Consider the following 19754-nt stretch of genomic DNA (forward strand, 5'->3'; position numbering starts at 1 on the left):
TATATATATATAAACTGCACCTCCTTAAAGATTTAATATTAAAACTGTGTCTATCAAACTAAATTTACCCTAAAAGATATATAGGGTATCATTTGGTGCAACAGAATAGCATTCTCGTGCCCGGGAATCCAAGCAAGAGTTACTGGCTGTGCTTTCTGGGTGTTACTCTTTCCCCTGTCAATCAGAGCGACACTAGAGAATCACATTCTCACACTCAGTTAGCACTTTCCTCCAAGTGGGATCAGCTGCTCTGGGATCAGCTGTTAGCAGGAGCGCCAGTTTGAAAAGCTGCAGTGTCTGGCTTACCATGCTTTGGAGAAAGCATGTGCTATCCCTCACCTGTACAGCTGACCTGATGGCTAGCTATGAGGTCAGATCTGAGAGCTAGCTATGGTAGGAACTGAGAAAACAAGGTATAGGTATAGATCTGGAGTGTTTCAATCCTCGAACATCTCCATTAGGCTTTCAGGTTATTTACAGCTACATGAAATCAGTTCAAGGGTTATTTAATTTCAGTCAGATCAGATGAAGCTTCTGTGACATGTCAGTCCTCGATTGGCTTATTCTGTAATTATCCCTCCTCTCTGTTAAACATCTTCATCCTAACTGGCGCAGAGCGCTGTCAGTTTGTGGCTGAGTCTCAGCGTGAGAGCTGTACACTAATCGCAGCACTGAGAGGAGAGAGCTGTGAACATGGCCGACCCTGGCTGGGACCTTGGCGGTGTGCCGGCGCTGGAATTCAATAGTCTCGCACTCAGTAAGCCGTGATTCACTCAGGTTGTCTCTCACTTGCTTATTTGAAACCTCACTGTGTGTTTACTAGAGCGGTCTTTCAGGGCCACTGGGTTGAGGAATATAAACAGAGGATTAGAAAAGGAGTGAAAAAAACCCAAAACAAAACAAGAATTGAGGAAAGAAGCATCCGGAATGATGCACATGGATTAAAGAGCAGGATGAAATGAGTGAAGCAGACGATCATTTTTTGTAATGGCCGTGCAGGTAGATCAGCGTGAGCCGAGGTGGGGATTAAAAAAAACCCAACTCTCATCTGCTTGTTTTGGCTTCGATCCGCTCCGGGATGATTGCTCGTTTCGAGTTCAAGGAAAAGGTCAGATATGAATCAGCCAGGTGAAACTGGAGCGCCTGGATGCACCGCTTGAGGCTATAGGCATTCAATTAAACCCACAATGTACCTCAAAGACTTGCTAACAAGACGGAGGTCGCTTCAAGAACATCGCAGATGCATGCAAGAATGTCAATAAATATATATATATACAATAATAGTGGGCAGTGTGATCGGAACCTGGGATTAGGCGATTATTTTGGCGTGTCTCAGAATTAGTGCTAAAACATTGTGGCTCCTGCCTGCCAGGATGTTCTGCTTAGGATGAACCCAGCCAAAAGAGTCTGAAATGATGCCATGGAATTTTAACTTCAGCTTCCACACACCCACAAATGGCTACAATCTCTCTCTCTCTCTCTCTCTCTCTCACACACACACACCAGTCTGGTCAGCGCATGTACAGAAGTGGAGTGATTTGAGTCGAATGCTATCTCCTCAGGCAACATTTTCACATCAAAAGAACATCAGATGTCACAGTGTGTTTACAGAGATCTTAACTGAACCCTGGGTTACATTCCTCAGGCTGGATATGAAGCTGTTTAGCACAACACTCAATAACACAGGCAAGAAAAGTGCATTAAAGTCCTGAAGACTAGGAATTGTAAGCGGTGCGCTCGAAAGTAAATGCACCGAGCAGACTATTTAGAAAATGTGACGGGAGAAGTGAGGGGGAAAAAAAAGAAAAAGAAAAAATCATGCAGTTCCCTAACAACTCCTTTGTGTACTACAGACAAATAACATTTTTGTGAGATTTTCTATCACTTTAGCAAGAAAATTCCAGTGTGTCAGTGTTTATTATTTATTGTATAGTGTACGGTGGAACCTCGGCATACCAATATAATTCGTTCCGGAGGCGAGTTCTCAGGCGAAAATGAGAATTTTTGATACAAATTTTCCCATGAGAAATAATGTAAATGTAGATAATCCGTTCCAGCCACCCCAAAAATATTACCAATTTCCAAGGGTCCTCACAGGAAGTCGTGCCACCAAGCTTGGGCTAAAAATAGAACAGACCACCCACAACGCCGAAATAAAAATAAAAAAATCACGTAATTTTTGAACACATGCCAAAGACAACGTTGGTATCGAGGGTTGACTCTTCCGTAAACTTGCTTCGCTTAGCTTTTCACTGACGCAAACAAGTTTTGAACGTAAAACTTAAATTCTTAAGGCGAAAATGTTTAAGGGAGGGCATTCGTATGCCATCGTATTTCCACTGTAAATGTATTAAGTACCTCTTCTTGCAAGGTCTGAACAAAGTCCCTGAAATACACTTGCATGAAAACACTACAAATGCAAATGCAAGAAATCTCTCATCAGGAATAATTAAATAACTCATTTAAACTTTTGTTTAGTACAAATGTGAAAAGAAGACAGATCCTCGTACCTGCTCCTCTCTGGATGATGAGGGTGGCTTCGGTCCCCACGGCGCAATCCTTCAGGATCTGCACCACCTGTGAGTGGTTGAGGCCCTGCAGCCCCTGCTGGTTAATCTCCACTATCAGGTCCCCTTCACACAGGCCCGGGCACCCCTGCGGCTCCAGCACCTGAACAAGCCGTGTAACAATACAAGGTTTCAAACAGCTGCACCATGAACAAAGCTGCACGGATAATTATACATTTAGAGTAGAGATGCGTGGAGTATTGATATGAGCTTCGACGTCAGTATTGGATGGAATGAATAAGTAGATAAATAAAAACGGAAGATGAGCTCATCAGCATATGAATGTAGAATGACTGACAGCTGCGCAGATGTTCTTAACTGGCATCAAGTTATTTCAATATTTACATGAGCAATGCTACGTGGATTCAGAGGCAGGTTATACAGCTGCTTTCTGGGCTCCTCATTACGATAATGCAAATCACCCATGTGTAGTTCACACCTCCGAATTGTTTTGCTAGACTTTTCTTGAGTTTAAGTGTCTGAGACAGGATTTTCCAATAACAGCAACATCACTGATTTTATGCACAGTTGGGGATAGAAAATTGGGGATAGAAAATGCAGACTGAGACAGTTTTTGTCTTTGCTGTCGAGTGTAACATGATGTAACATAACAGCAAGAAACAACAACATAAGAGATGAAGCTTTGAAATAAACATCTAGCCTAGTACATTTCTAATATATTGCTGCAAGAATGGTCATAATTGTATTAATTCTCACTGGTTTAAGGTTAACAATATGGCTATAACCATCTGGTCTGCTTGGAATTACTGTAAGAGCTGCTGACCAATCAGATTTGATGTACTAATAAAAACATATAGAATGTTATAAGAATCATATTAGATTATAATACATTATTTTGCACCTGTTTGACCCGCTGGCCTGTCGGACTGTCTGCGATGGTGAACCCGAAACCCTCGTTTCCTTTGGTCATGGTGAGGCTCAGAATCTCTGGTGCTGCTTGAGCTCCGGCTGTTGCCCCGGTCGACGATGCCATAGAGACAGCGTCATCGTGCAGAGGCCCTGGTGTGTTGAGGGACGGCGGCTGTGATCCGTCCAGGTGTGTGTCTCCGGGATGGGACGCCTGGGACAGAGCGTCTCCGTGCTCAGGAAGCAGGCGCCCCGTCAGAGACATGTACTCCATGTAGTTGTCGTAGGTGCTGCGTCCGTTGAGCAGGAGCGAGGGATCCACCAGGCCAAGAGGGGGCACCGTCGAGCTGGCTGACGGCTCCTCGGGGTCGTAGGGCAGCGGGTAGCCTCGGCACAGCACGAGGGTCACGCTCTGACCGATGGGCACTGACTGAAAGAGCTTGACCACGTCTGCGTGGGTGGTGCCCAAGACGCAGATGTCGTTGATGTAGACGATCACATCACCTAGGCGCAGAAGAGGAAGGGCTGAGGTGAAATAACATGCAGAACATACTGCACCACTAGAGCGCCTGAATCTCTTAAAACCCCTTCTAAAGAATTAAGATTTAGCAGCTTCAAGGTTTTATGTTACGATGTGCGTCACGCCACGTAAATCCGAGCATGTATTCTCTCTTCGTGTATTCACCTGTGTTGCCTGAACATGAATGATTCAGCACGAAGCTTCCCTACATCGCTTCATCTGGTCCCTGTGGTGAGAAGCTCACCAGCAGCTGAAGCTCAAAAACATCCATTTGAAAGAAGATTCTACGCGAGAAATAAAACATGGTGTGCTGTTGGAGAAAAAATAATCCATAACAATGTGGAGTGATGCATTCCCACCCTGAAGTGGAAGAATTTTCTATCCCAGCACGTTGCCAAGTCTTACACTACAGCAATTAGCTGATGATTGCGATTTTTTATTAATTAACAAAATGAATTTCTTAGCCATTTATACAGTAGTTACCGTTAACGCTATTAGACATCTCCAAGACAAGTTCATGTTATCACTTACTGTATGCTCTGGCAGCTATAAACGCTCACTCCCTCTCTTTTTTTCTCCATCTTGAAGTTAAAATAATGCAGTTTGTCGCGTGACGGACGAACCGGAAATGTCAAAACGTTAAATAAATATCTACTTGCGGAAAACTTGCATCGTATCAGCACAGAAACATTTTTCTTCGTTAAATAATTTGTGTTTTGTTTTGTTTTTTAATCCATTTCTGATGAGTCTTAGACCGGAGCATCTGCCATAGAAGTTGAAGTTAATGAGCTGTTTACTACAGAAGGATCACATATTAGCGAGTTCATTAATATAAAACTATCATTTGAATTATAGCCAGATCGACTGTCAGGGCTGCCGTTCCAGAGAATTAATCAATGAATCATTTTTAGATTTAAGGATTTGGAAAATTGATGATGATGATGATGATGATGATGATGATGATTTCGCTTCAAATTCTATATTTGGTAGCAATGACACTATATAAATATACTGAAACCTTTATCAGCTAAAATATCAGTTGATACTATTTTCTTTAGAATGTTTTAAAGCACTTCACTTCATTTATTTACTTTAATCTAAAAAAGTAAACTCCTTTTTGGTCCAAAAAAATGGAATTTGCACCTGTTTTGTCGTGTCCCTGTTGTCACGTCACGCTCCACAGTGGTGCTTAATGACTCATATGAAAGTAGGCACTAAGAATTTGTCGGGTTTCACAAGTATTTCTGTTTTCACCTAGCCTACTAGGGGCAAAGTCTTCAAAAGAAACGCTGATATCAAACCCATTTCTGCTCTCAGATGCCCCGAGTGCTTGTTCATAAGCATCTAAAATGTGAAGGTGTTTAACTTCAACCAATAAAATTTCCGTGTAAGGAGGGAAAAACACACTCACGCTGAACGCCAACAGAGTCCTGACTCATTTTATATTATACTTGTGACAATATAATGATTCATTTGTTTACAATGATAAAAACGGCTGATAAGTTTTTATCTCTGACTAAAAGAGTTAAAAACAAAAGAATAATAAGCCATTATATTTAAACATTTCCAGTTCCAAAAATATTTTTAGAAACTAAAAAATACATATAGCTCAAGTGGTTAATGCGCTGAGTTGTTGAAGGTTGAGGTTCAAGCCCCAGCACCGCCAAGCTGACACTGTTGTCCCCTGAGCAAAGCCCTTAACCCTCCCTGCTGCATCATGGCTCTGACCAAAGATATCCGAAGAAGGAATTTCCCTGTGCTGTAATGTATATGTGACAAATAAAGGCTATTCTAAATCATTCCAAACTGTTTTACAGGATCTGATATGTTTGGCCTGATTTCTGACCCTCCATGTCATGACACAGGGCATTAGATCATAGATGTGATCTTAAATATTTCACGTGGACAAAATCATGGAGTGTTGATTAGCACTGAGAAAAAAAAGCATTATCCACATAGCTACATTTTGCTCTATTTATATATAAATATATATATATATATATATAATTAATGTTCAAAAATAGCGTGTGTCAGAATGTGTTGCCTTATAAAAGCAATTTTCCATCCGAGAACAAATGCATCCCTGACTAAGCCTGATAGATTTTTTTTTCCCCAAATGTCTAGACATAGACTTAATAATGTTAGTAAATAAATGAAAAACACTTTACAATGATATGAAATGTAACGGAGAAATTTGTCTATATGTAAAACTTGCAAAAAATACCACTATAGACTGGCACTGTAGATTTGAACAAATAACGGAGGATAATATTTCTTGTGAAAGAAAAGCCTTTATTCTGCTGACTTAAAAATGCAAAAATTGGGTCTTTGCTCCTTAATTAGCTGATTAATTTAAAAAAAAAAAATCATCGTCATTTCAATAATGAGTCATTCGGCATTATTATTTTGAGGAGTTCTTGTGCAGTTCTTGTCAGGATAAATGCTTAACTATATGCAACAGAGTATGAAGCAGAATATGAAGACAATCATGGAAATTCAACATTACACTGACCCCATCCATGTGACCACCTGTACACACACACACACACACACACGGACAGCAGGATCATTTTAAACGCATGTAGGCGTGTGATAAAGGCTGACGCAACCATCTGGCCAATAATGAGAGACCACAGTGTTACAGAGAACCTGAGGCTGTTACTCCACCGGCAGACAGGAGAGAACACAGAAAGCAAGACAAAGACAAAGAGAGAAAATGAGAAAACAGATTTTTTTTTTTTTTTTAAGCAGCCTTTTTTTCTCCACCGTTAAATCTGAACCTCGGTCACGCAGCATTGTGCAGCAATGAACATGGAGCCAGCGTGCATAATTAAGTACGAGGCCTCGGGAAGCGACGGAGCCTATAGACACGGCTCACTTGCTGCGTGCAGTTCGAGGAGTTCGAGAATCAAAGTTGAATTAAGGCACTGACTTTAAGGGGAAAAAAAAGCCTCAACTAACACTGAGCACATAAGCTTTTTAGGCAGTAAAAAGGTAAAAGACGGCGTATTGCTTCATAAAAGCAGCTTCCTGTCAGCGAACCGACAGCCGCAGCATACGCAATCCTGTGTAAGACAAACCACACACACTGAGCTACGATATACAGATATCAATATATTATTTAAGATGAAAATGATTGATTTGTAAATATTTTCCGTCTTTCAGCTGGAGCTAAAAGATTACCGCGCAATGTAAACTTCAGTTGTAAATAGATTTTTTTTTGTGCTGAGATCACGCTGATATCACTCTCCAAAACCAGCTTATGTAGCAAGTTTTTCTAGCGGTTTATGGTCGTCTGTTGCACATCCAGCCTTTATAGTGAGAGCACGACTGCCCACGGAGAGTATAAAAACCTCTATTTCTGTAAACACATTCAAAGTTTTATGAAGTGGCCGCAACACAGACTGCAGATCTGATCAAATGTCAAAAGCCCCAACCGGGCACATCCGAAAATGCAGCGCTGGTGTAGAGAGGAACTGAACCCATGTGTAATTTAAGGCTTTTTCATACCTGATTTTCTTTCTATACCCAGCACTGTTTATACGGTAGTGCAGGCGGTATAGAATGGCAGTGGGCGCTCAAGTACAGTAAACGCTCTGAGTTGTTGAGTGGAAGGTCAGGGGTTCAAGCCCCAGCACCACCAGGCTGCCAGTGTTGACTTGCCCTTAAGGCTAACCCTTAACCCTCTCTGCTGCGGGGGAGCTGTATCATAGCTGACCCAATGCTCCGACCCCAACCTCCTAAACTGGGATATGTGGCGAATTTCACTGCGCTGTAATGTACATGTGATAAGTAAAGGCTTCATCTTCACTAAGGTAGAAGTGTAGAAGACTGCTTCAATCCCAGGTGTGGAGTAAACTGCGTCAGTGCTCTTTTTCCAGCCAGGTAACATAATTTGTTCAAAAAGTCATGCTACTTCTTATTTCAAAGTTTCACAACAGGAGGGATAGTTGAAGATTGGAAAAAGACCAGGTGGATCGGTTCAGTTTTAATACCTGATGATAAAATGTGCTCTTGTTGCTGCGCTGTAGCTCGTAGCTTCGAAGTGAGGTGTGTTCTGAGATGCTTTTCTGCTCAACACGGTTGTAAAGAGTGCTGATTTACGATGCATCCAGTCAGACTGAACCAGACTCTGACCTCTCCCATCAGCTTCCTCCTACAGACCTGCTGCTGACTGGATGTTTTCTGGTTTGTTTCACCTTTCTGTGTAAACTCTCAAGACTAAAGATCTCAAAATACTCAGCCCGGCTACATGCCTTGACTCTGATGTTTGTTGCAAACATTAACTGAAGCTCGATTTGTATCCGCATGATTTTCTGCACTGCTCGGCTGCCACGTTCATATTAGCATAATGTTAATTAGAAATGATGACAATGACTTCTTTTTTTTCAGAAAGAACCTTAAAATAACCTCTTGCAGTATTAATTAATACAATAACACGATGCACCTATTCTCTTGCATACGAAGCAAAAACTGCATGGAAATGTGATGCAGCCCCACACCCCCACCAAAAGAAAAATGAAGCATGAATCAATCCTCAGAACATCCTCGGGTATTCAGGCCAAGTGGAAAAAACCCCAATAATGTGAACTTTCTGACTGAATAGAAGACAGGAGAGACAGGAGACTCACCGGTGGCCATCTTGCCGTCCTGCGCCGCCGGGCCCTCTGGAATGACACTCTTCACCTGCAGGAACTCGTCCGGTTCGTCTCCGCCGATGATGGTGAAGCCGAAGCCCATGTTGCTCTTCTGCAGCGCCGTGGACAGAAACGTGCCTTTCAGCTGGGTGGCATCTCGCGTGAACGGAGGCTTCTCTGTGAAAGTCACACATGCAAATACATTATTAACCCACACCACACCAAACTGTCAGGAAAATGCTTCCCGAGTACAGACTTCGCAATTCCTTTCATGAGTAGGAGTCATCCCACACCCAGGTTTCTTTATCAGTTCCTTTTTTTATTTTAAGGAAAATAATATCACTAAATATTTATGCCAATAACCCTCTAATTTCCTACTAACCGCTTGGTGCATGTGCACGAGCAAATGAAAGAGTTTATTTATTATCCATAATTTGCGGTTGTAATGGTGAGGCTGTAGTCAATAAACAGGAAGACAAGGTTAAACAGGAAGACAAGGTTAAACAAGGCAAATCAATATTCCTGAAAAGAGAACACTGGTTTAAAAGCCTGGAAAGTACTAGCAAAAAAAGTTGGCTTGAAAGTGAACAATGCATAAACAGAGTGCAAACACAAAGACTTACAACAGAGAAGCCATTTACTGAAGCGAAGCAATAATGAGCAGACAAAAGACAAGACAAGAACTACAACCAAAACAAAAGCCAAAGCATGAGACATAAAGTCTAGTCAGAGGTATTCAGCTACGCAAGATCCAGTTGTAAAATTCCTGGCTTAAAAAAGCTGAGCGACTACTACAGTATGACAGAATGGCAGCGATTACGTTTAGCTCTCAGTGATTACACGGTGATTGCGGCTGTAAAGATTTATTAGTTGGTTATGTTTTTGATTCGCAGTGGAGCTTCACACTTTTGACTAACACCGCGGAGGCTGAACGGCAGACACATCTGTTTATCTGGTTTGAACTTGAAGCGGAGAATAAACACAGAACAAATATTCTGTTTTCGTTGTTGACTTCAACAAACTGTCGTGTCACTTCGCTAATTGGACCGGAGAGAATAAATGAAATGCAAACCTATCAAGAGTGTAAAAATAAAAAACAACAACCCTTCCTTTTTTTTTTCTTGATGAACTGCTTTCTTGTATATAATTTACATAAACGAAGAAGCGACGGAGGATCTGCCAGGTTTGGGAAAACAGAGTCGCTGAACCACGGATACATTTTCGCCTCCATTTCCTGCTCACTAGCCAGATATCCATTATCACAAACAGGCGAGGATGGTATGGGCTAGCAGATCCTTCCTCCAAGACATTATACAAGAGTCAAATGCTCTATCTGCCCTCTTCCACATGTATGAGCTCGTTGCTTAGTGCCGCTGTGATTGACAGGGGAGCGAATACTGCCATCACTTCCACAGAGAAATCAGCCAGAAATGAAATCAGAAATGATTTCCTGCTGGACATCATACAGACTTTTAAAGCTGGTCCTCTGAAACATTTTGACCAAATTATTTATATTTAAAGCATTTGGCAGAGTGACTTCTATTTACCGGATTTTTTTGTTCCATACAACTGTGCAGTTGAGGGTTAAGATGCCACAGTGGCAGCTTGGCATCAGGGATTTGAACTGATGAGTAGTTTACATCTTAACCACCGAGTGGTCACTGCCATGATGTCACAAGTGTGTCCATTTAATTACTGCCTTCTATTTCTACACATAGGGTCATTATGTTTGGTCACAATGTTTGGGGTCATTACAAATCAGAAAACGTATAAAAAATATAAAGTAAAGCCAGTCATAGCAGGCAGTGTGTATATCTATATATTCCACATTTGCATTCTAAGTTCCTTGCAAGTAATTTAAACCTGAATAACGAATTGAACTCATTTAAAAGTGGTACTTAATCATCAGTATAAAACAAATCAGAGATTGGGGTTTAAAAGAGTCGTATAAACTTTGACTACGCTGCTAAAAGGCAATTAAAAAAAGAAAAGAAAATAGAGAGAGAAAAAAAACCCCAAAAAACGAAAAGAGACATGCTTGCAGCTTCACCCTGCCTAGAACTGGGCATTCCTCCAAAAGCAGGCCACTGAGAAAGGGGAACCTAATCAAGAGAAGCTATCAGGAGGTCGGCATCACCTTTAAAGACGATCCAGACTTTTTAATTGCAGGGGCTGGTCACACTGCGTACTGGCTAACACCTCATCTAGCCCATGTAGTGAAGTGTCACAAAAGCGGCCATGCATCAGGATCATTCACTTAATTGTATTCTACATATGCAAAAAAAAAAATAAAAATGTCTGAAGGCAGTAAGGCAGCTCTTGCCAGAGGAAGGGGTCAGAAACGCACACCGCAGTGCAGAAAATAACAGAAAGTGACCTGCAGCCTTTGGAAGAAGAAAAAAAATATATATATACAGGTTTCAGTGTCACACTACACCGTGCCACATATCCAAACCTCAGTGACTGGAGGAGGGAAGAGCGCATGTCCTCAAGTGGCCTAGATAGAACGTGACCCAAATCTAAAAACACTTCCAACAAGTAATAACTGGGGTGTGGTGGTGAAAAATCCATTTATGAACATGAACTTCCATGAACGCAGGAAATCTAAGAAGAGCTGATACGTTTTTTCTGAAGTAAAAGAAGCACAAAAACGTGGCACAGATCAGAAAATCACCAAAGATAAAGAGTTTATTTCATATCTAAACGCGCTCGTCTCCCAGCTTTTAACACACGTCTCTTGAAGTTGCGGACATAAAAAATGATATTGTAGATATTGTTATTTTCATTACTTCTTGTGTAGGAAATTTTCGCATCCAATTAGACATTGATTATGGCCCAACACAAAGGCTGCTGGGATAGCACTCTTCATTAGCAGCCTGTTAGCAGCTAGCAGGGGTCAGCAGTGTGATTTTGGTTGTGCATCTTCCCACACGTTATTCCCTTTCCAAACCAAGTGTGTGTCTCTGCTTTCGTTCTCCGTCCGCAATCTGCTAATTGATTCCGGTTTAAACATGCTCAAGCTCCTTTGCAAAAACAAAACGCTGCCTCCGTTACGACGTTACTTCACTAAAGCTGCACACAAAAAGGTGGTGTGTGACAAAGTGGATGGATGAAATAAATTAATGAATGGTTTCTTTTCTTTCTTTCTTTTTTAATAAACAATGTGTGGTAACTAAGGACAACCCTGGTGTTTATACCATTTACAAAATTAGGCTTTAGATGCATAACCCTGAGCAAAGCTTGACATCCTGCTTTACACAAATTTAAACATCTTTATGGACTATAATTTAAAAAAATAATTTCTACATCAGCTTTGAAATGACAAAGCAATTTATTAATGGGGAAAAAAAAATTTGGTAAAAAGCTGGATTCAGGATTCACAGCTACATCCGATGAGTTTTCCCAAACCGCCAAACATCCAAATGATGATTCCATTATTAATGGAACTGACAGCTTCACATCATGAGCCATCTTCACTTCGGAAAAAAAACAAAGATCAGATACGGTTTATTTCAGCTCAGTCTGAACAGAACCAATATATTCCCATTTCTGGTCCAGATTTCCACCTCCACTCTACAGTGAAAAAAGAAGGGCTAATATAAATATCTATACATCATTTCCATCTAGTATCTTACTCCGCATATAGGTAGACTAGATTATGAATAAAATGAAACACTGCTTTTTTATACTGAACAGTATTTATTCAGATCCTCTTTCTCCTCTGCACTGTGCATTGCTGTTTGCAGAATTCTACAATGAAATACATTCTATGTGGATTTTCCTGCCCATCTTCAAAATCCTGTCTTTCTGTCGGTATTTCCTCAACAGGAAGTGGCAAAACGTTTAAGTCTTTTACTTTCTTGCAATCATAATTATTATTAACCATTTAAGCCCTTTTTGTTAAAAAGAAAATGTGAAAAAGTGTTTTTTTTTATTTAATCCTCTGACGTTTCCGATCCTTGCTAAGGAAAATTTTTTATTTCTGCTAATAAACATAAACACATCTCGAATCCCGAACGACTTCCTGTGCACTAGTTATGCAGCGACAGTATAAAATAATTGGCTTTTATGCCCTATGCAGTGCACTACACTATGTGTAGCACATACCAATAAAAATTCAGCAATTAAAAAGAAACCAAGTGTCTCTGACTGTCTTTATTCACTGAGAGTAAAATCTCTTTTAAAACAGCTCTGAAGTTGTGGAAATCAGGCAAGACTTATGACATGCACCCTGCCTAATTTCCTGTTTGGACAGGAAGTAAGGAATCTGTGTGGGAATGAGATTTTCTGTGCTCTGTGTGTGGGAGGGATGTCTTCCCTGTCAATCAGAGCAATACTGACAGAATCAGTGGTGGGCATGTGTGAGCTTGTGTATGTGGCAGAGAGTGTGTTACGCTGCCTTGACTGAGATCTGGCTACATGTGTTTCGGAGGAAGCACGTGTTAGGCTTCACCTTCTCTGGTTGGAAGGTGTATGATGTGAGTTGATATCCAGATGATATCCAAATTTAAGACAGCATACTGATCACAATTTTGTGCGTGTGTGTACATGTACATGTGTGTGTGTTTGAGACCTCTATAGATGGTAGGCAGCGGCAGGGACGACAGGCCTTGGCTCTGCATTTGCTGCTGCTGTTGGATTCTTCTTTTGGCCTCCAGGACAGGGTTCTCGAACTGCGTCCTTCTGTTAATGTGGCTGAAAGGGAGGAAACACAGAGCTCTCGTTTGAATGCTGCTCCTCTCTCCGCATGCACACGCTCTCGGCTTCTACACAATGACACGCTTGTGTGTGACGACACTTACTCCACGTAGTAACTGCCATATATAGGGTCGTCGATTTTCTCCCAGCCGTACGGCAGCTCTGTGGGGGGGGGGGAGGGGGGAGAGAGAGATGTGAATGATGAACCTCTGTTTCACTGCTGTTTCAATCTTTCACTAGTGTTTTAGACACTAGGGCTTTAAAAATAAATAAATAAATAAGACCATTTTTTTCTTACAACAGTGTCATTGTTTTCCCGCATGTCTGTATATGACTCAGAAGTGTTAAACTCTATTAAGCTAAGATGTGGAAACTACTTAGTTAATGATGAATGAATTGTTTTGATACAGAGTCAGGGACGATTGAGGGTATAATAGTAAAAAAATAAATAAATAAATAAAATAAAATAAAGGTTTGACTAACAGGGGAGGATGGTAAACTTATTGCAGCATTCCACTGTATTGCATAGATGTGTATAACATTTGAGTACTGAACAAGCCAAATACGAGTCTTCCTGATCTCTCTCACACACACACACACATACGTGTCTGCCGCCGTTTTCATATGAAATTTAAAGGGGACTGAAGCGATCACCAATTTGTGTACAGTTTATGGAGAATCTCAGAATTGTTAGGGGGGCTGAGTAGAAATGTTACGGGGGTAAAGCTAAAGCCCCCCTAAAAATGGCCTAGCGACACCCATGTACAGAGTCAGTCTGCTCTGAGCTTCTTGATACTGAGGCGCATGAAACTAGCATTTCATTTCTGTCACGTTACAAAAACTCTCAGTGTCTCCCTGTTTTAGTCCGAATTCAGGCTTGAGGACGTTTACAGCTGACGTGTTCGCACCAATAAATATATTTAGTGCTGCCGGAACCTTGCTGAAGGTCTTTTATTTGTTTTCTATAAGCACAGCTCTGACAGCAGCACTGTCTATAATTCATATCACAGGGTTATATTAATACACTCATTCTAACACAATATTGTTTCTATAGCAACGGCTCATTCACAGGGACTTCTGTGGTGGACCTGATTGTCTACAAGACTCTAAAGTCTAGTAATAAGCAGATTAAACCATGTTTTCATTTAAGGAAAATGCAGAACTGTGGAAACGGTGAGGTTTTCGTTGTTTATTTCAACGTATATGCGGAAGGTGTCTGCGAAAGCTCTTTGTAACGCTCCACCGTGAGAGAAAGTCTATAGGGATGTTAAAAAATGTTCACATGCAAATAATTTCTGCAGTCTATTCACAAGTCTAATCATATATCAAGCATAAAAAGCAGAACCTAGTGCTATGCTTAATATGTTAAAAAAAGAGGTCATAATTATTGTTACATACACCGATCAGCGATAACATTAGGAGCAGTGAGAGGTGAAGTGAATAACATCGATTATCTCCTCATCATGGCACCTGTTAGTGGGTGGGATATATTAGGCAGCAAGTGAACATTTTGTCCTCAAAGTTGATGTGTTAGAAGCAGGAAAAATGGACAAGAGTAAGGATTTGAGCGAGTTTGACAAAGGGCCAAATTGTGATGGCTAGACCACTGGATCAGAGCATCTCCAAAACTGCAGCTCTCGTGGGGTGTTCCTGGTCTGCAGTGGTCAGTATCTATCAAAAGTGGTCCAAGGAAGGAACAGTGGTGAACCGGCGACAGGGTCATGGGTGGCCAAGGCTCATTGATACACGTGGGGATCGAAGGCTGGCCCGTGTGATCCGATCCAACAGACGAGCTACTGTTGCTCAAACTGCTGAAGTAGTTAATGCTGGTTCTGATAGAAAGCTGTCAGAATACACGGTGCATGACGGGTCAAGGCTGTTTTGGCAGCAAAAGGGGGACCAACACAATATTAGGCAGGTGGTCATAATGTTATGCCTGATGGGTGTATGACTCTTATGTAAATAAAGACTCATCTTGTTGAAATGAAATGAAATGAAACAGCCTTTATTTGTCACATATACATTACTGCACAGTGAAATTCTTTCTTCGCATATCCCATCCTTGGAGGTTGGGGTCAGAGCGCAGGGTCAGCCATGATACGGCACCCCTGGAGCAGAGAGGGTTAAGGGCCTTGCTCAAGGGCCCAACAGTGGCAACTTGAACCCCTGATCTTCTGGTCAATGACCCAGAGCCTTAACCACTTGAGCCACCACTGCCCCGTCTCCCAGATAAATACATCTCTTCAAGCATTATTATTTTTTATTATATTACGTACACCATTTTGTTCTGCAGAAAAACACTCAGTCCTTCAACGTTTAGTCCTGCCATAGAAACGCCTCTCAAGGACAAATTTAGACTCGGAGATGTGTGCTCATAAACCAGTGTGGTTTTAATCCGTTAGACTCATCAGACTTACGTGGCTGATTCGTTTCAATGTACTTCCTGATTGTAAGTTGAGTATCATGCTGTAGGATGAGTAACTGCTCAGGGCATTTTTCCTGTTGGTGAATAACATACACAGCAAATTTTGGCCGGCTGCTGAATCACCATGACGACCAAATCGGAATAGGCTGCAGTGTGATGACATCACCAAATGATTATTTCGGTCACTTTCGTATTTATTTTACTCACAAAGCAGCAAGAACCCGAGCGGCTGAAGAACCCTCAAGGGGAGGGTCATGTGTGCTTCAGGTCTGCTGTGTTACTCGGGTACGCTCACACAGAAACACAAACAAATGAGAAATGCTGTTCATGACAAATATGCGATTCACTTTCACTGTGTTATAAAACTACCCTCAGTGGGTGCAATCCAAATCGCATACTCCTGCACTATTCGCTGGCATTGTCTAGTATAAATAGTGTGAGTCGTGTGTTCACCCTGAAAATTCCAGCACTTCGAGAACCTATTCAAAGGAAAAAAAAAAAATGAAGTGTTAGACACTGCAATGCACACAGGAAGAGGAGGCGGGGCTACCGGGTGCTGACGAGGCTGACGACATACAAATGTCTTGTATATTAGCTCAGGTTGTGAGCTACACTTTCGATAATCCATACACTAGATGCTACAGAACATAGTGCATAGTGGAAGTCTATAGTGTACAGTACATCATTTGGGACGCAGCTCGTCTCTGTAGGGGGAGGAGGATCGGGGGGATGTTGTTGTATTGTCCGGTCTCTAAGAGGTTATGTAATCATGTTCTATGAGCTCTGGATACCTCCGGCATTCCCAGATATGAAGCCAAACTTCGCAAGAAGGTTTCAAAAGGGAATGGGCGGTGATTATTACTGGCATTCTAACATGTCTTTCGGTTACCTGGTGATGTTGTGTTCAATATATTGTGTTAAATGTGTGTGTGTGTGTGTGTGTGTGTGTGTGTGCAAAAGAAGGTATCCAGGTTTTAGGAAGAACAAAAAAGTGCAAAATTGGTTAGTGAGGTTAAGGTTATGGTTAGATTTAGGTGTGTAAATTTTATATATGTTAAATTTTATATATATGACATGTTAACACTTTTTCATTTTCTAACGTATGATGATATGTTAAAAAACTCATTATATGTAAAAATATCTTTTCTAAATCCAGTTCCAACCTTTGACATTAATTACAGGTAGTAGGTATCAGATCAGAGGCATCTCTAGTTCTGAAATATTTTTTCAGTATTTTGTATTTTTTAATGATCTACAACAAATTGACACAATTTTCCTTTGATCCGAGGTTTCTATTTTTCGCTGCAGCATTAATTAGTGCCTTAATGATTATGACAATGGAAGGTACTCACATGAATAGTAAGTAAAGTGTGTGTGTGTGTGTGTGGCTACTGATTTTCTTCAGCTTGTGTTGGCAGTATAAACATTTGCTGTGGAGACTCTCGTTATGCAGAGTAAATGTTTTGGGCTGAAAGCCAGAAGGCCTGAAATTGACCAGCTTTGACAGTGATCACTGATGGGTATGGAGGAGTCTCCTGGAGGTTTATACAAATCAATCCCCCCCCCCACCCACCCACACACACACACACACACACACACACACACACCCCAAACATACAGCTGAGGCTGAGTGGGAGAGAAAATGAGTCACCCTCGTCAATGACATTTTTCTTAATGGAAGAGAGAGCCGGATGACTTAAGCCAACCTGACTGCCTGATCTATGAATTAAACCTCTTAACAGAAAAATGAGACAACGTTCAGCTCCAGACAAGTAGGGGACTTCACGTTTTATAGAATACTTTGAAACCATGTACCATGAAATACAACCTCCATCTCAAGAGCATCTCCAAAGCGGAGCTTTTAATCCTCACAACTGGGGTGTGAAGTCTGAATTCAAGTTTAGAGCTATAGCTTACATGTTCATGTAAAAAAAAAATTGTGTTTTACAAGTTTAAACAACAAGCTGACACACACACACACACGCACAGAGCTAGATTAACAGTGAGTGATTCTGAAACAGGCCACCTTAAATATCAATCTTACACAAACCACCTTAAATCATTGGTCCTCCATGGTTAGTTGCCATGGCAACTGCAGAAGTCGTCTCTTTTTCAGGCTCTTTCATTCACCAAGTGTTTTATGTATATTTGAGAGCAGGGATGAGTCTAAACATGAGTGTGCTGTGTGTGTGTGTGTGTGTGTGTGTGAAAGACAACGAATGTCATAGTGAGTATGAACGCTCTGTAGGCTACTTATGAACATCTTCCATTAGGATTTCTAAGATTTACTGAATGTGAAATATAGTAGATTTGGATTAAACAAATCACTTCTCCATATTCCAAGAGAACAGCAAGAAGTAAACATCCTTGGCACAAAGAATAATACGTGCACGGTGTAGAAAACAGACAGGCTGATATGATATATTTGATCAAATTGACAAACATGTAAAGGCAGTAGATATTTGTGTTACAGCCTCAGGGAACTGAAAGCACTTTTAATGTGTCCATCAGAACATCATTAGTATTTCTCATGTGGAAGTCACAGTTCTTGAGCATAATCCGTACATCACTTATCTCAGTAAGGTGTTGAGCTACTACGAGCCATCAGAACACCCTCAGTGCAGTTTGACAGGTTCTCCAAGTGGAAATGAACACCGTACCTCTAAAGACTTTCCCTCATTTGCTATTATGATGATGGCAGTAGAGAGCACTCACTAACCCATCACTCCAAAATCTCCCCTAGGTTCGATTGTGTTGTAGATATGATGACTGTAAAAGCCAGAGCATATAATTTACATCATTTTCATCTTCATCAAACCATTCAGTGAGCACAGATTCAGTACTGTGCAAACAACAGCCTCACTGTCTTCACTTGGACTGGGAATGATAGAATGATAAGAGTCCACAACTCCTTCACCAGCACTGACATCCACAAAAGCCACACCTGTTTCACTAGAACTCAAAAGGTCAGAGGCCATGCCTCTTTACTAGGACTAGGAATGAGAGGTACAGAGGCCACACCTCCTTCTGAAGAACTGACAAGGTCGGGAGCCACACCTCCTTCAATAGAACTGACAAGCTCAGAGGTCACACCTTCTTCAATAGAACTGACAAGCTCAGAGGCCACACCTCCTTCTGCAGAACTGACAAGCTCTGAGGCCACACCTCCTTCAATAGAAATGACAAGCTCAGAGGCCACACCTTCTTCAACAGAACTGACAAGCTCAGATGCCACACCTGCTTCAATAGAACTGACAAGTTCAGAGACCACGCCTCTTTACTAGGACTGGGACTGACTGGTACAAAGGCCACACCCCTTTCACCAGAACTAACAGCCTCAGGGGCCACACCTCCTTCACTAAAACTGGGACACTTAGAAGCCACACCCCTCCATCATAGGTACTAACAAGAACAAAAGCCACACTGGGACTGGGACTAAAAAAGTTCAGAGGCCACACCTCGTTCAACAGAACTGCTAAGCTCAGAGGCCACACCTCCTTCACTGGGACTTGGACTGACAAGCCCAGAGGCCACAGCTCTTTCACTACAACTAGAAAGCTTTGTGACCACACCTCTATCACTGTGACTGACAGGTACAGAGTCCATCTGGAACTGCTAGGCACACGGCACAAAGACCACGCCTCATTCATACATCTCCTGATGCTACGCTTCCTTCACTACAGCAGACATGCAGAGATTTAACACTGAGATTAATAGACACAACATCACACAGTCCCAAAGGAAATATGTTAACCTTTAAAAAATAATATTATACTAGTAAAAAAAAATAGATGCCAGTGGGCTTTCAGGCTTACAGACATGTTTATATGGATTCTTTTGCAATGTGAACTTTTGCCTGTTAGAGCACACTGCACAGAGGAAAAAAGACACCCTTAAAACCAGACATCACACTGGGCTGCACACAAACACGCAGGAGAAGGCTTTCAGCTGCTGATAGAGGCAAAAAATAGATTGGAGCTCTAATGGGGAGAGGAGTATTAGCAGTCAAGTCACACAGAAGCACTTAACAGACTGGTAGA

At 41.5% G+C, this 19754-nt stretch overlaps 1 protein-coding gene across 9 annotated transcripts in view; it reads right to left on the reverse strand.

Annotated features, from left to right (window-relative positions):
* Nucleotides 1-19754, reverse strand: part of magi2b (membrane associated guanylate kinase, WW and PDZ domain containing 2b) — a 143500-nt gene that overhangs the window by 39631 nt on the left and 84115 nt on the right. For 8 of the 9 annotated variants that reach the window (XM_058397263.1, XM_058397259.1, XM_058397261.1 and 5 more), the window contains 5 exons: nucleotides 13394-13451; nucleotides 13165-13286; nucleotides 8586-8768; nucleotides 3430-3938; nucleotides 2511-2670 (listed from right to left, as the gene is read on the reverse strand). In XM_058397263.1, the coding sequence (XP_058253246.1) occupies nucleotides 2511-2670; nucleotides 3430-3938; nucleotides 8586-8768; nucleotides 13165-13286; nucleotides 13394-13451 (1032 nt within the window). The remainder of the gene's footprint in view (nucleotides 1-2510; nucleotides 2671-3429; nucleotides 3939-8585; nucleotides 8769-13164; nucleotides 13287-13393; nucleotides 13452-19754) is intronic. The other variant, XM_058397262.1, reaches the window with a different exon arrangement.

The sequence above is a fragment of the Hemibagrus wyckioides genome, linkage group LG08 (genome assembly GCF_019097595.1).
Source record: "Hemibagrus wyckioides isolate EC202008001 linkage group LG08, SWU_Hwy_1.0, whole genome shotgun sequence".
Classification (NCBI taxonomy): Eukaryota; Metazoa; Chordata; class Actinopteri; order Siluriformes; family Bagridae; genus Hemibagrus; species Hemibagrus wyckioides.